This window comes from Podarcis filfolensis (genome assembly GCF_964270895.1).
Source record: "Podarcis filfolensis genome assembly, chromosome: 5".
In the NCBI taxonomy this organism is placed as follows: domain Eukaryota; kingdom Metazoa; phylum Chordata; class Lepidosauria; order Squamata; family Lacertidae; genus Podarcis; species Podarcis filfolensis.
Genome location: NC_139608.1, coordinates 96718224 through 96735506, shown reverse-complemented (window position 1 = coordinate 96735506; position 17283 = coordinate 96718224). Strand labels below are relative to the sequence as shown.

The 17283-nt window shown below is 46.3% G+C and overlaps 1 protein-coding gene across 3 annotated transcripts in view; it reads right to left on the bottom strand.

The window, feature by feature from the left end:
- Positions 1–17283, bottom strand: part of PARVB (parvin beta) — a 39987-nt gene that overhangs the window by 7412 nt on the left and 15292 nt on the right. For all 3 annotated transcript variants that reach the window (XM_083615923.1, XM_083615922.1, XM_083615924.1), the window contains exons 2-10: positions 14011–14100; positions 10314–10384; positions 8568–8670; positions 6836–6976; positions 5814–5929; positions 4250–4308; positions 2872–2891; positions 1821–1882; positions 605–673 (exon numbers count right to left, since the gene is read on the bottom strand). In XM_083615923.1, coding sequence (XP_083472049.1) covers positions 605–673; positions 1821–1882; positions 2872–2891; positions 4250–4308; positions 5814–5929; positions 6836–6976; positions 8568–8670; positions 10314–10384; positions 14011–14100 — 731 coding nt within the window. The remainder of the gene's footprint in view (positions 1–604; positions 674–1820; positions 1883–2871; positions 2892–4249; positions 4309–5813; positions 5930–6835; positions 6977–8567; positions 8671–10313; positions 10385–14010; positions 14101–17283) is intronic.

Genomic DNA, 17283 nt, shown 5'->3' with positions numbered 1-17283 from the left:
TTTGGGCTATACTCTGTTCTTAAAAAACAACCACCAGTTTCCTCATATACGACCACCTTAGACCCTTGGAATAAAGGAGTGGGAGATGTGGAGACATCTGTGGCCCCCTTACAGGCCCTCCATATAAGTAAATGGAGGAACCTTTCCATTTGCTTCTGTGGAAAAGGGAAAGGAGTTGAAAACTCAGAAAGGAGGAGGGATCATTTCCTTTCCAGACCATGTTGCCTCAAGACCAAGGATGGAGATATTTTATGTAACTTCAGTCCTTCCCCTTTGCTCCATTCAGCTACATATAACAGGGAAATTGGATTGAAATTGGGGGAAACTCTCCAAGGGAGAAAGACAAGGGGATGTAATATTTACCTATGCCAGCGATGTAGCTTAAACTGGTCCTGTATTTAGGCTCAGATATTTGAGTGAGGTTTTTATCAGCAAAAACAGTCTTGGAGGAAAAGTTTACGTGTTTAAAACCCAGTCATCTAATAACATTTACAGCCTCCTGCAGACACTTTGATTTATTTCTTGATTTTAAAAAGGAAGATGTTTTAAAATATCTGAAGGCATGGTTTGACTGTCGACACTGGTGCTGAGTAATGCCTCTTACCTGGGTTTCTAATTCTGTCACTTCCAGATTAAGTTTATTTAGGTGCTTGTTCACAAAAGTGATCAGGGACTGAAAAGGAAAAAGAACACAGCAGGTAAGGAAATCAATAAGCAACCAATATGCAGATTAAGGCTGCAACCCTAAGCCCATCTACTGGCCTGCCTAGGACCACACCGCTATTCATTTTACACTTCGAAGAAGGAACGTAAACACATTCACAATACAAAACCACCCATTTGTAAACCTTGTGCTCATGCAGAAGGAAACTTTGGCAGATTTATTATATTTGGAATTCAATGGAACGGGGACTGGTTCACATTAAGTGTCTTTTGCCATGCAAGCAGCCTCTGGTGGCATTCTCCAGCATGCTGCTCCCGTGGGGAAATGTCGTGCTCCGGAAGCGTCTGATGAAAAACAACCTGGACCTTCCGAGGAGGCTTGCTTTTAAACATTTTTAAGTACAAGAAAGCTCCTCAGTCGACAGACTCATCCACAAGCAAAAGGAGGGAGGAAGAATGTAAATCCTCAGGACTCTACAAACTGCCTAAGGCAAAACTTTATTACACGCCTCCGCAGCTCGGATCTTGAGTGTTTTTGCCTGACTGTCCTTTGATTAATGTCTCTTGCTTGTGAGGATGGAGGGGCGAGTGAGTGAGTGGGCGTAGAAGCTCGCCTACTGTACAAAATGTAAAAGCTGCATTTGCTGCTCCACCCACCTCTTCCTTTGGACAAAGCCACCCTTGGCAAGTGGCTGCCCAGAAGACCAGAAGGGGAGGTGGCCCTCAGGCCAAAACAGGTTTCCCTCTTGTGGTCAGGGGTCAAAGTGCAGAAAGGACGGAGAAGTGGAGTTCAGCAAAGAAAGGGCTATCAGCTGAGCGAGAGGCACTTTTTTGCTTCATCCAGGTTGCTGGTCAGTTTTAAGTTTTTCATCCCAGGAAAAACACCCATTCTCAGAAACATGACAGAGATCTTTGTCAGAAACAGTAAATAGAGAGCAAATACAGGCTGGGATTTTTGTGCCAGCAACTTAATGTGGAGACTGCAAAAAAGTTGTAATCGTGAGGAGTAGGCATCTTGCAATAATCACCCAGCACCTAAAAAGCCTTTGCTCCTGGTTCATGTCCTTAGATGAACCCTGGTGAAAGCAAGACCCTTGCTATCTGAAGAGAGTGGGAAAAAAAGCCCACTGGCCCATTAAATACAAATGGCATGTTACCTTTTTTACGACACTTAGTTTATCTGGAGCGTGGTCAAAGAGTGTGTCAAAAGCATCTCGCTCTGGTTTGAGAAAGGGAACAAGGTTTTAACAAATCAATAAACGCTTTAGTGAAAATTCACAGAAGCAAGATATGCATTATTCCGTACTTATCTAAGTAATGGACTCACTGAGCAAGGGGAAAGCCAGTGTTATGCAGTGGTTAGCGGAGCAGACTAGGATGTGGCTGACCAAGGTTCAATTCACCAGTCAACCATGAAACTCACAGCCTAACTTACTTCACCAAGTTGCTGTGAGGATGAAATGAGAAGGGGGAGAACCAAGTATGCTACCTTGAGCTTCATGGAGGAAAGTTGGGATATAATGAAATGAATGAATGAATGAATGAATGAATGAATGAAAATAAGCACAGAGTGCAAGCGTAGATAGCCTTCTGAGAAGTTAATCCCAGTTGTTGAGGAGTCCATTACTGCCTAAGTAGGAACTCTTCTGCTCCTCCATGCAAATGACAGTGTTCCATGGGAAACAGGAAGTGCAGATCAAGCTGCACTGGGACTGAGAACAAAGAGGGCAAAAGAAGGAAGAGAACCTGTTGCAACAAGGAACAGAGGAGGCCAGCAAGATATGTAAGATCATAACAGCTGTGGGATTGCCCCAAGCTCATGTGCAAGGCAGGAATGAGGGTCCCTTCAGACCACAGGAGTCAGGACTTGCTGGAAGCACAGAGAAGGTAGGAGCTATCAACAGCAACAGAAAAGAAGCTGAACACTGTAGTTTGGCTGTACATCAAAAATGTCCAGTGCAGTCCTAGTTGGCAAAATGGGATGCAAGAAGACAGGCTGCTCTAAGCCCAAAAGGAGAATGAGAGAGTTGTTTTAATGTGCCACCTTGGACAAAAACAGGTTTAAGGGCAGCTCCTAAATTGTGGGAGACAAACTAAACAAGAGACAGCATTACTAGTTTGAAATGCAACTTTATTTTACTGCTTTTTGAAACTTGCACATGGAGCATTATTATGGGTTTATATTCCAAGTTAAAATCTTGTACTTACCAAATCTACCCATCATCATCCTGCAAATCAGAGTTTTAGAAAATGCTCAGTTAGTGCATTAATAATGGGCTTCTAAGAGCCCACAACTGAATAAGAAAACCCAGGTATCTCCCCCCCCCCAACACACCCCAGACCAAGATCAATCTTGCTACACGAAAGGCAAAATTATTACCCCATAATGCCAGAGAACAATTTGCTTATATACTGCTATCATTATACTAAAATCTGAGCTCCAAGGAGGGTGACATGGGAATTCCAAGGCCTTGTGCACCTCCGGGGGCGGGGGGGGGGCCAGTGCTGGCCCAAGATGTATCGCTGCCTGAATCAAAGCATCCAAAGGTGGATTGCATCCTTCAGGCATCAAGTTCTGCCTTCTCTGAAATTCTGATGCCTGAAGAATTCTCCTTCATTTCACTGTCTTCCTGGCATTACTCAATGAATGACTATATAAGTATATAATTATGGACAAGTGCCCCCATTCCCAAGACAGGTTGCCCACCACGATGACACAACATAGATCGGCAGGAGGGCCACTAGATGTATCATAGCTTTTATTTTCCGTTCATACAAGGCAACAGTGAGGCCCAACAGACCTGTCTGAGGCCCCACCTGAACCAAGGGAACACCCTAGAATATGTCTGCAGAAGCGTCTGCAGCACACAGGAGTTCCTTCAAGGCAGAGAAGCATGAAAACCACTGGTGTACATACTACAATAGTCTACAAAGGTCCAGATACTGTTTAGGGCAGTGTTTCCCAACCTTGGGTCTCCAGCTGTATTTGAACTACAATTCCCATCATCCCTAACCACTGCCCTTGCTAGCTAGGGATGATGGGAGTTGTAGTCCAAAATCAGCTGGAGACCCAAGGTTGGGAAAGACGGGTTTAGGGGGCACAACGGAAGGGGCTGTCCCAGATGATCCCAGGCGAGAACTTTCTGAGCACTCCCCATGAGCTCAGGGTAGGACAGGGGTCAGCAAACTTACCACGCCTCAGGCCGGTGTCTCCAGCGCAGATCGCGCGGCGGGCCGGGGGGGGGGAGTGTGTGCCCATACACATGCGCACACGCTATTTCTGGCACACTTCCGGGTCAGAGGAGCACCGGAAATAGCTTGTGCGCATTTGCACAGGCCTCCTCCAACTCGGATGTGCACCGGAAATAACGCTTGCGCATGAGGAAATAATGCTTGCGCATGTGTACAAGCTATTTCTGGTGCTCCTCTGACCCAGAAGTACGCAGCCACGCAGCGCAGCGCCGGTAAGAGCAGGCGACAGCAGCGGGCGGCGGGGGTCGCCGCGGGCCGGATAAACGAGTCCCTCAGGCCTTATCCGGCCCACAGGCCTTAGTTTGGGGACCCCTGGTGTAGGAGAAGGGCTTACTCTGTGGTGGTGGTGAGCTCTTCTGTGACCTGGGCTGTCTGGAGAAGACCTTCCCGCTTCTGGAAGACAGAAAGGAGAATGTTTGTGGCACAGCACTAAATTCTGCTTGAACTGTGACTGAAAAGGCTGCATGCCACCATCACAAAAGTGTCAATCATGTAAAAGCAATAACAGCATCTCAGTGCCCATTATTTTTCATTTAAAGTACAAATGAAAGCTATGGGTGGTAGTTGCCCATCTCTGAAAAGGCCCTCTTCTCTCACAAACAGAAGAGGCGCACCGCTTGTCTACCACATCATCAGACCTGCATTATCTTAAAAATCAAAACACCCTTTTTTCTTCAAAGTGACTGATTAAATCTACATACAGCTGAAACAAACAGTTGGTTAAAGCAAACAGGAGTTCCTTAAGAAGATGACAGCCTTGATTATTAGCTGATGGTTCCAAAGAAGAAAGAAAAAGATAAAAGTAGTGTTCCAATTTAAGGTAAAGTCCTTTGTAAACTCTTCTTCTCTGTCAGAATCTGTATTGGCCCATGGTGAATTACCATACAAATGCATCAAAGAAGCATTCTAAAATATGTGTTCCTTTGCTCCTCTTGAGCAAGAGAAACCATTCTGTGCAGGCTCTGAAATCCCTGCTTGACCTAAAAGTTGTGCCACCTAGTGGTGCCTTTCTAAAATACTGCACTTTTAAAAGCAACAAAGGAGACTGACGCCCTGTTTGCACCATGTTGCTATGTGGATTGTTTCTCCTGTCAGAAGTCTTTTATTTTTCCCTCCTCCAACAAATGGAGATAATCAAGCAAGGAGGCATCTTTGAAAATGCAAAGGCCAAAGTCAGGCGCACTCTCCTTTGCCTTCAGCAAAACAATTTCATCCCACTCCCAAGTGACCACAGCTTTAAATGAAAGACAGACCTCTGAAGCCAGGGAGATGTATTAATCTCTCACATTCTGCGGAGAGTTTATAGATGCGAGGAAATTGTCCTGCACCTTTGGGGACTTTGCAAAGTTACACCATCAATCTATCTACTGGTGCTGTTTATGGCAAATTGTTTTCTTCTCCCACAGTCCCTAAGAAGTAACATCAAGTCACAGAAAACAACCACCATCAGCAAATGGTTTATTTAGCATATTGCAGCTACAGCTGTTATCAATACAGAAGTTTTAAAAAAAAAATCCAAACACAGCACAGACCTTCATCAATTATGAAACGTATGCAGCTCTTAACAGCCACAGGCAAGAAAAACAGGGGTGCTTCCATGCACGGATGATAGAGGCACCCAACCCTTGCTTTTCTGCTTTTCCCTTCCTTGATTTCTGCAGAATCAGAAGAGCCACTTTGCTCCCAGATTTCTGGAATCCAAAAAGCACTCTGTATCTAAGGGATCAGCTCCCTTTCCCCAGCTGGGAGTCGGGTGTGTGTACCATATTTCCACTGGGAAAACACATTTCCCAAGTCAATCTCGGGAAAGAAGGATCTCTAAAAAAGTGTAACCAACTTTCAGAAAACAGGATAATATCTGTAGGAAATACATACATAAGGTTTCAACAGGCCCTTACCCTTACGACAACCACTTGCACAGAAACATGTTCAGGAAGTCGGATAGGAGCCCGGAAGTGCATCGCCAGAGCTACCAGCAGGTGGAGAATGGACACCAGGTTCTTGCCATGGATTGCTTGGAGGGAAACACAGGTATATAGAGACACACAAATTTTAAAAGGCAATTAAGGGAAAACATTTTCTGGATAAGTTTTGGATCGGTGATCTGGGGTTGACCCTCTGGCTCCAGGGACCCCCAAGAACCCTGCCTCTCCACTGTCTTCCGCAGAGCCTCTTCTTCAGAATGGCACATCTTTTGCACTCCAACCCCCACCCACGGCAACTGCAAGTTAGCTGGGGGCATCTTTATTCCTCCCCAGTTCCTTTTGCCTGCATCCCCAGGTCTCTCTCAGCTCACATTCAAACCACACACCAAAAGCGCCATGGGACCACTTTAAACATCCATGGCTTCCCCCAAAGAGCTATGGGACCTGTAGTTTTTCAAGGGTGCCTATTCCCCTCTCAGAGCTACAATTCCCAAGAGGGATTGACTGTTAAACCACTCGAGGAGTTGAAAAAAGCAGGTTACAAAAATATGCTGGGACATATGGGGAACAGCAGATGAAAACTGACATCAGAATGGTGTCTCAATAAGAGCTTTGAGTGGTCAGTGGGGGGGGGGGGCTCAGTGTCCTGTATGGCAACTTGCTCCTCCCCCATGAGCGGCAGAAATCATGCTAAATGAGCTAAATGACACAAATCAAGCCATTTTGCATAATTTACATGAGTTGCAGAATACTGTTTTGCCTTTGCTAACCTGCCCAATGCCACGGCAGGGGGGATTTCTGTGATCACACCAGCCTGCCATACACAGATGTGCATCTACCTGCCCAGTACTGTCTACTTTGACTGACAGCTGCTCTCCAGGGTCTCAAGCAAAGATCTTCCCCAGTCTTGCTATCTGCGTGGAGACAAAAGGGGCTGGCAGTGGAGCAGATCTGCCCTGGAGCCACGGCAAACCCAACCCAGACGAGCTTCTTACAGTCAACGTTCCACTTGATAGCCCAGCCGTGGGGTCGCAGCAAATCGTGGACAGCTTCCAGGACAGTCTGCAGCTTTTGTTTCTGGCCTATTTCCGACTGCGTCACTTCGGCCACGTTGAGCTTACGGCCAGCGAGTTTCTCTGGGTTGGGAAAACAGACAAGCAGAGACAAGATTCTTCAGGTAGCGCAAAAGGGATGGGGAACATGGACCCCCTGCAGCCAGTTCCTCACCTGGCCAAGTGCAAACCCATCAGCTTTTTAAAATTAAAGTGTATTTATATTTTAAGATGGTTATAAGCCACACTTATATTTCAATAAGAATAAAATCAACAAAAGTATCCAGTAAAAACATCAATAAATCCAATCTGATTGGTTAAAAAGAGAAAATTCATATTTCAAAGGCCTGTCCATAAACAAAGATGATTTCCAAAACATGTCTGAAAGAAGGGAGGGGTGGTTTCTGCCAAATGGCCAGTGCTGGGGAGTTCCACAGGACAGGGCCTGCAGTACTAAAGGGTTGGTCCCCAGCGGAGGCCAACTAAACCCCAGGGATGTGGGGAACCGCCAGGAGTGACCCACCAGAGGATCTCCGTGATCAAGGTGGAGTGTAAGGGATCAAACAGTACTTAAGGCATTTGGGCTCCTGCATTCTGCAAACAGTGAAGCTTCCAGACCAGATACAAGGGCAGCTCCACATAAAGCATATTACAGTAATCAGTCATGGACCACTGAGGTCAAGCTGTCATAGACCAGGAACTAAGGCGGTCTCATTCACCTGGTTCACACCACTCAAATCCTGGCTTCATAAACCAGGATCTGCACCTAGAAGCCCCCTTTGCTCATCCCTTCATGAGAGTCAAGTAGCAGTAAACTATAGCTTCCCATTACCCGTGAACTGGGAATGGTGGTTAAAGGCTTTCAAACAAGCAAAGAATCATAAGCCACGGCTTCATGCACAGGCTTGATTGAAATACATTAACCAAGGAATGGTTAACTGCAACTTCCTGGCTTGGTTCCCTGCTGGTGGCCAGTCCACCGTCCCTCAGGCCTTGTGGGGGGCTGGACTATATTTTGAAAAAGAAAGAAAGAATGAATTCCTATGCCCCACAAATAAGAGATGCATTTTAAATAAAAGCACACATTCTACTCATGTAAAAATACTAGGCAGGCCCCACAAATAACCCAGAAATGCATTTTAAATAAAAGGACACATTCTACTCATGTAAAAACATGCTGATTCCCAGACTGTCCATGGGCCAGATTTAGAAGATGATTGGGCCGGATCTGGCCCCTGGGCCTTAGGTTGCCTACCCCTGGTTTAGCATTATGAGAACCATCTCTCTCCTCATCTGGCATGGCCACAGGGAGAGTCTTTTGCTTCCACTTTTTGATTAATCAAAGCTTGCCCCATCTTGGCTCATTTCGACAGACCATGGTTAACCTCAAACCACGGTTTGCGCAGTTGGCTTGCCTCAAAAAACATACTTAAGATTGACCAGTTGAAGCTATGGAAATACTGTAACGTTGAACTACGGTCAATCAAAATTGGAAGCAAAAGATTACGGTTGCCTCCTTTTCATTAGTCTCAAGTCCAAAACACAGCCCTTTTGGTTTAGCAAAGCCTGCTTTTCCACAGCGACCAACATGGCTGAGTGGTGATTCAAACCCATTTTCCCCTCGGTCCAGCTCCAACCCTCAGTCCACTGCCACCTGCCTACAGCAGCCACTCACCCAAGAGCTTCTGTAGCACCTGCCCATCATAGACATCCTCCTCAAGCTGCTTGACAATGATTCTTTCTTCAACCAGGACATCATTTATCCAGTCAATTAAAACCTGGCACAATAAAGAAAAGACATAGATTACTTGGTTGGTCCTAATACATTATTTCGTTTCTATCCTTTTAAGGGGGGGGGGCTCAAGTCAAGCAGACTTTTCTGGGAAACTAAGAAATTTATTATGGTGCCAGATTTCCTGTATTGGAATTAAATTCTTTGGCTGCATTTCACAAAAATAGCACCTTGCAAAACACTTGCAAGCCCCATGCAGGCAAAAAAGGATCGTCTGATGTCACTGCAACATCAAGTGATTGACAGGTGGGCAGCTCCACCCACCAGTCAGAACTTAGCCCACAAAAGGTGGGGAGATAACCATCTGGCTCACCAACTAGACCTAGTTCCTCATCCCTGATCTATACCCTAGTGAACCAACTAAAAATATCAGTATCAGTATCCCAAATGGACAAACTGGGAATTTACTAATGTCTTCTGGGTTTCTTTTTTTTTTCAGTGACTGACCTGCGAGAAGAGGGTAAAAATGCTATCAATACACTGATGTCCCCTGCTCTCCCTGATCTGTACCCGGAAGATACTTTACTCAGTACAGTATATAAATGCTACTTGTGGATTAAGAGGTCTAAATAAAAGACAGCTTATGGGTGGCTAAGTTATGGCTCTGTGCAAAGAGATAAGATTTTTCAGGCAAGGTGATTTGCCAGTCCTGAAGTTCTGTAAATTACTTGGGTGTGCATAATTCCAAAAAGATTTGCAAAGCCATTGTGCAATAGATTGTGCACTACAGAACTTAATTCAAGATGCATTCTATTGACTGCCACCAGTTCTTTCAAACTAGTCTAAGCTATTTAATTAAAAATGATCCTGTTATTCCATCTGAGCTACCTTCCAAGTTATGGAAAAACTTGCAAGTCAGCTATTACTGATAACCCCAGGGAGAACTTCCTTTAGCCCAGTAAGAAGATATTCTCTTTCTGTTCTGCACTTGATTCTACGGTTGGTCTTGCCCAAAGCTATGACAGTTAATGTTCTAATCATTTCCAAACACACACAGTGCCGGCAGCTCTGAATCTACCGCCCACTTGCTTCCTCGGGCGACAGACAAATACAGTGGTACCTTGGTTTGTAACCATTTTGGATTACAACCGTTTTGGAATACAACCACGTCAAACCTGGAAGTGTGTGTCCCCTTTTTCGGATTACAACTTTTTTTTTTTTTTTTTTGGAGGCCCAATTGGTGAAAGCGCGTCTTGGGTTACAACCTGTTTTACTATACAACCGCACCTCCGGAACGGATTATGGTTGTACACCAAGGTACCAGACTAAGCTGCATTTTCGGGGACTTTGCTTCGGAAGGTATCACCACCAGATATCAATAGATTCGTTTCTCACCACACACTTTTATCTCCAACTTGATGGGGACTCCTTCTGTGGAACCAAAGTCACAGAGAATGATTCACAGAAATGCTGCGACTTTCCTGCCTGTGCAGTTTTGTTTTTTAATGGGGGGGGGGCATTAAAAATGTGATTTGCCTGCCTGCATTGAATCTGAAATGGCACCGTCCTTTCTACCATCTCCAGGCAGGCAGCAGCTGCACATCCAGCCACTTTTCCACTCCAATTTGGAAAAGTATGTGTGTTCTTGCAGCAGAGAAAGGCAAAGCTACTAATCAATGAAGCCCTTACCTTGATGAGTTCTTTAAATTTGGCTTCCTCCTTCGAGTTGGGATCAATCATGGTGCGTTCTTCATTCTCCTCTGCCAGTTTAGAAGACAAGCGCTGAGTTAGAGCCATCAGGGGACACACACACAAGCACACTGCCTTGGAGACGGGTTCTCAAAAGCCAGATGCGGCCTGATTCATAAGTGGAAGAACCCAGTCATGGTACAAAGTTAGAAGCAATATCAAGCCATCACGGGGACGTGACATGTCGAAGGATGCAAGATCACACAGGGCTAGTTTCCTCAAAGTTAAACTGGCCGCACCCTTTTGTGAACGGGCCTTTCGATCACACGGCCTGCAACACGGTGACCTGACCCTCCTAGTCCTCAAGGCACAGCTCCTCAGAGCAGCCAGTGGGTGATCAGTTCCTTTTTCATCATCCAGCCAGAACCCTTTTCTTTATTGTCTTAAGATGGCGGAGAGTGAGGACTGCCACTCTGCTCCAATGGAAAACTTACTGTGTCAGTGGACTTGGGAGTCCTATAATAAACTCACAAAGCATGTTTTATTTTCCGTACAGTCAAACCTTGGTTCCCGAATGGTTTGGCTGCCAAACAAATCAGCTCCTGAACACTTAAAAACCTGAATGTGAGTGTTCCAGTTTGTGAATGTTTTTCAGAAGCTGAACATCCAACATGGCTTCCGCTTGAGTGCAGGAAGCTCCTGCAGCCAACTGGAAGCCATGCCTTGGTTTTCGAACCGTTTCAGGAGTCGAACGGACTCCCAGGACAGATTAAGTTTGAGAACCACAGTACCACTGTATTTGGTTGTCCTCACGAAAGTCTTGTGGAGTGGGTTACTAAGATCTTTGTTTCTCTTTTTAAAAAGAAGAGGAGGAGGAGGAGGAGAAAAAGAAGAAGAAGAAGAAGAAGAAGAAGAAGAAGAAGAAGAAGAAGGAGAAGGAGAAGAGAGGGTGAGAGTGAATCTGCCTGAAGGCACCCTTCAAATACCATGGCTAATGAACATACCCCTGGACAGAGTGGCTCCAGTCTAGAGGCTGTCACACAATAAGCATGGTGTTGCCCCATGGCTGAGGATTCACGGCTGCAGCTGGATGCTGAAACAGGGTGCCAAGGGGCCTCCCCTTCCCCCCTCCGCAGTGCAGATGCAGAGCACAGCAGAATGCAGAAGCCGAGGTGCACATGCCGTTCCCAAACCTAGGTGGGGGTTTGCACAAGGAAGGCTTCCTTCGACACTTAAGCCTTGCTTTTGCTAAAATGAGTTTTTTTCTTGCCAAGAAATCCGAGCAAGTACTTTGAATCAAATGGCAGTGGACTATAAAGGTGACTCATTAATTTGATTAAACTCAAAGTAAGTGTAATTCCCGGGTGTCTATTTTAACTTTGTTCTTATCTTAAATAAATGTATACTTATCCATGTTTTACAACGGTCTGTGGTGATGAGCAAGAAATATTTGCTGTATCATAGAATATGCTTCCCAGAGAGGTCCATAAATGTATATCCCTTTCTTCTTTTTAAAAGAAGAGGGGCACAAGGCATGGTTCTAGCAGACTCATTCGGTTGATATCCTTATGATGCTGAATCTATTCAGAGTTATATGAGTGGACCCTGCAGCAAAAAGTTGCAGTGTTTTCCCGACATGCGTGTGTTATCTGGGGGACAGGGAGTTAGCACCAGGGACAAGATTTCCTACTCTATCTTGGAACATCATGTGCACTTTTTCTGAACATTTAAAAGTGCAACCAGTCTGTGAGTCAATGGAGCACGAGGCTACGTCAAGCAACTGATTATTTGGTTGGCCTGGGATGCAATATAAGGAACCCCATCTCTCACCTGAAAACAACAACACTGGACTGCATCCTAGGGCTGCTGAAAGCTACTGTCTCTTAGCCCAGCCCTCAAGCCTGCCATAAAGGTGTGCCAACAAACTATGCAGTATTTATTGATTTATCTATCTATGTAAAGTACTTACTGTATATGCCACCACACTAATTAAATTAACACCAAGTTACCGTATTTTTCGCTCTATAGGAGGCACTTTTCCCCCTCCAAAAATGAAGGGGAAATGTGTGTGCGTCCTATGGGGAGAATGCAGGCTTTCGCTGAAGCCTGGAGAGCGAGAGGGGTTGGTGTGCACCGACCCCTCTCGCTCTCCAGGCTTCAGGAGAGCCGCAGCGCCAGCCCCACAAGGTCGGGGGACAGCGGGGAGGCGGAACGCCGCCATCCCGCTGTCTCCCGATGTGGTTTGGAGGCTGACGGCGGGGAGACGCGTGCTTCTCCCCGCCGCCAGCCCCGCAAGCTCCGGGGACAGTGGGGAGGCGCAGCGCGTCTTCCCGCTGTCCCCGGACCTGGTCTGCAGGCGGGCGGCAGGGAGAAGAGCGCTTCTCCCCGCTGCCTGCCCCGCAAGCTCCGAGGACAGCTGGGAGGCGCAGCGCGTCTTCCCGCTGTCCCCGGACCTGGTCTGCAGGCGGGCGGCGGGGAGAAGAGCGCTTCTCCCTGCTACCTGCCCCGCAAGCTCCGGGGACAGCTGGGAGGCGCAGCGCATCTTCCCGCTGTCCCCGGACCTGGTCTGCAGGCGGGCGGCGGGGAGAAGAGCGCTTCTCCCCGCTGCCTGCCCCGCAAGCTCTGGGGACAGCTGGGAGGCACAGTGCGTCTCCCCGCTGCCGGCCCCACAAGCACCTGGGGGGGAAATAAATTTTTTTCTTTATTTCCCCCCCAAAAAACTTGGTGCGTCCTATGGGCCGGTGTGTCCTATGGGGCGAAAAATACGGTAATGCACAACAAAACAACAGTACAACATTCAGCATGCAAAAGAAACAACCTAACATATCACAATTCACAATAATGATGGACTGTTCAGCTGGGCCAGGGAAAACTTAAAATGAAAGGGTTGTTGTAGATGCTTCTCCTCTAGTAAAACACACAAAAATGGGAGATAAGAGTCATGGATAACAATGCAGAGGTGTAACACACTGAGGTTGCACAACACTGCAGGGGTATTGTAAATCAGCTCTTCCGCAGTCACTGCCCCTTTTGCATTTGGCTTGGAGTTTGCATTAGCAGGCAATGCCATGGGTTTTTATTTTTTAAATCGCTTTACATTAAATGAGAACTGGGATGCAAAGAAAAGGAGTGTTGCTCTTTTGCCACTGCCAGTGTTTTGAGAGTGAGTGGGATGAGCACACAGTTGCCCAATCCAAGCCAGATTAAAATCCTGGATTTCACCATCGGCATCACTCTGCTCCACTTGGGAAACATTTTAAAATAGCTTCTCCAGCGTGAACCAGGAAGTGACCTCCCCAGACAACAGTTTGTCTCTCTCCTCCTGTTCCAGTCACTACATTGTAGTGTCAGGGCTTCCCCCGATTCTCAGGCTGCGTTCAGACATTACATTAGCTTTCCTGGTTGCAATGCTAGCACTCCCGTTCCAGTCAATCATGTTGATTGTGGAACTGCAGTGCTTTTTCATCAGACACTGCCATGCAGCGCTGTATTTTAAAATGAGGGAAAGAAGTGCATGCTGGGGCTCCACCTCAAATGATGGAAAAGTCAGTGAAGCTGCGCCACAAAACTCCAGCACTTCACTGGCACTCTTCCAGATGGATTATGTCAAGCCTGATCCCTCTGTTCTCCTCCTCACAGTAACTGAAGCTCTTTTGTTTAGACCTCTTAATCCACAAGTAGCATTTATATACTGTACCGAGTAAAGTATCTTCCGGGTGCAAATCAGGGAGAGCAGGGGACATCGGCGCGTTGATAGCATTTTTACCCTCTTCTTGCAGGTCAGTCACTGGAAAAAAGGGAAACCCAACAGACATTAGTAAATGCACAGTTTGTCCATTTGCTTCACTTTTATTCAAAGTAGAGCCAAACATTCCTCAGGTTCATTTTTGCACTGGAATGTAATTGTTTTAGTGAATAGCTCCCCTGCTCTCACACACACAAACACACAGAAACTCTCTCTCTCTTTTGTGGCTCTTTGCAGCCCTCCTAATCCGCAGCTGCCTTTTTGAGGCTGTGTAAACACAAGACATTTAAAGCACATCCCCCCCACCTGCAAAGAACCCTGGGAACTGTAGCGTACCCCCCCCACACACACAAAACTACCATTCCCAGCACCCTTAACAAACGACAATTCCTGGGATTCGGGAGTGCAGCGAATGTGCTTTAAATGTATGGTATGTACACAGCCAGAGATGATATCTCCCTTCGCCTCATTCCCCCTCACATGATCCAGAGCCATCAGATGACGCACTGGAGAGATGATGTCACAACACACAACACACAAGGTAGTTGAAGCTCCTTTTGGGTGAGGTCAAAGCTGACAAGTATCAGTAAGTGCTATTTAGCAGTTCTTTAGTAAACACCAAGTTGACTTACCTACGGCACAAGACTCAGCTATACAGCTGCAAATAAAATGTTTTAAGTGTGTTTTAACTGCAATATACAATGAGACACTAGATGGCGATGTTTAGAACCTTTTTGTATATGTATCTAGATTCCACCTGGAACTAGGATAGGGAAAAACATGAGGACATCACAGCACATAGTTTCATAGCTAATTATTACATATGGGTGGTTTAATAGGAGCCAACTCCTAAGGACAATGGAGGCTTTGGCCCCCACAATAAAAAAATTAATAATTTAATAATAATTTTTTTACTTATACCCCACCCATCTGGCTAGGTTTCCCCAGCCACTCTGGGGGGCTTTGATGGGCATTCCCATTCAAATGGTGTGTGTGCACTGCATCATGGGATCAACTATGCGGGGCGGAGCTTACCTTGGCCCCCACAGTATTTTATTCAAGTTGGCATCCCTGGGCAAGGTACAAACAAACAAATAAAAATAGCTTGCCATTGTTAGTGACAACTATGTGTCATCACATCTAGTTCTGTAGTAAGGCAATTAAAACATACAAGAAAGTGTGTGTGTTTTTCTATGTTTTGAGCAGTTCTTGTTTTTATCGGTGTTACCTTGAGTCCTCACCAGGGAGTAAGGGTATATGTGTGTGTGTGTTTGTGTGTAGTGTACAGTATCATTTGTTCCAGAACTGTACACCTCAAAACACATGGAAGTAGGGAAATTGCTCAGTTTTCTAAGTTGCTTTTAACTGTTTCTATTGTATCTCATACATCTCCATGAGATCTGTGTGCAGAAGGCGGTAAGGAAATGGATAATTTTAAAGCGTCCCATGTCAGAAATCACCTCCTCCTCCCTGGCAGACCTGCTTTCCACCTGCAGGCTGATTTTCAGCACGGCAGCCCCTTCAAACAAGAAATTCCTTCCCGTGCATTCTGGATCAGTGCAGAGGCTGGACTGTTCCACATTTTCACCTGAAAGTCCGAAAGCGCCTTCTAAAAGAAAGTTATTTAGCAGGAGGGCAGAGTGAGAGCGACTCTGAAAACCCCACTTTCCATACGCATCCCCAGTACCTTCGCTAGCATCAGGTCAGGGGAGCGTTCCACCTACATCAAAAAATGATCCAGATTTGACTGAAGACCCGGCCGGACATATAAATCAAATGGTTTCATTGGCGACCTTCAGACCTCGCGGTGGGGCAGTCTCTGCAAATCCTGTGGAGCCTCCTACTGAAGTGGCCACCCTAGGGTTAGCCAGCGGGAGACCCGCTCTGTTGTCCCAGTCTAAACACCCCACTACCAACTCCAAGATTAGGTACCTCCAGCAGGTGCCTGCCATGCAAAGTAAAATAACTGACTTTTTTGTGGGGTCTGCCCTGCCTCCAAAGGACCCACTTCTCTCCCTGAAATGACAGCGAATTGAACACAACAGGAACTCCCCCCATCAGTCCTCAGCTGGAACATTGCGGGCTGGAGGGGAAAAAAACATGAGCCAGAATTCTTGGAGTATATCAATCGGTTTCATATCATCTTGTTCCAAGAATCGTGGGAAGTAGAAAAAATTGTTCTAAATGGCTTTGAGCTTCTAGAACTCCCTGCCTGCCCCTCCCTGAAAGGAGGCCGCCCTAAAGGGGGCCTAATAATAGGCATCTCCCTCAACCTACATTCCAAATTTACTCTAGTACAGGCCTTGCCTCCCTACGCCCTCACCGGGCTGATTGCGGGGGAAAAGATCTCGCTCCTAGTTACAAATGTTTACTTGCCACCCGGGGGTTCTTCCCTTGAATTGGGCTCTAAATGGGGCTCGCTAGAAGAGCATTTGCTCTCATGCTATGTTAAGTTTCCTAACACCCCGGCCATAATTGGTGGCGATTTTAATGCCCGTACGGCAGCAAATTGGGACTCGTTGACCAAAAATGCCCACTTTCCATACTTAAAAGGGGCTTACAAGTTCTGTAGACCTTCAGGCTGAAGTGAAGGCAGGGTTCGAAATTCCCATTGTTCTAGGCACATTTTGTGGCAGGGAATTTCATTAGTGCAAGCAGGTTCTGAGCTCTGGGCGCAGATTTCAGATTAAAACTGCAGAGTGGAAGGAAAGGACCTTTTTCTGCCCCCCGCCCCACTCTCTGAAGACTGGAGAAGAGACCCTCTTAAGCAGGGGTAGGCAACCTAAGGCCCGGGGGCTGGATCCAGCCCAATCGCCTTCTCAATCCGGCCCACAGACGGCCCGGGAATCAGTGTGTTTTTACATGAGTAGAATGTGTCCTTTTACTTAAAATGCATCTCTGGATTATTTGTGGGGCCTGCCTGGTGTTTTTACATGAGTAGAATGTGTGCTTTTATTTAAAATACATCTCTGGGTTATTTGTGGGGCATAGGAATTCGTTCATTCCCCCCCCCCCCACAAAAAATATATATATAGTCCAGCCCCCCACAAGGTCTGAGGGACAGTGGACTGGCCCCCTGCTGAAAAAGTTTGCTGACCCCTGCTCTTAAGAGTAGTAGCGGGGTGGGCTGGGGAACGACCAGATAATGTGAAAAATGAACATAAGACTTTAGCTTCAGTTCCTTCATTTTCAGCTTTGTATTCTTGTTATTAAAAAGTGCGCCTA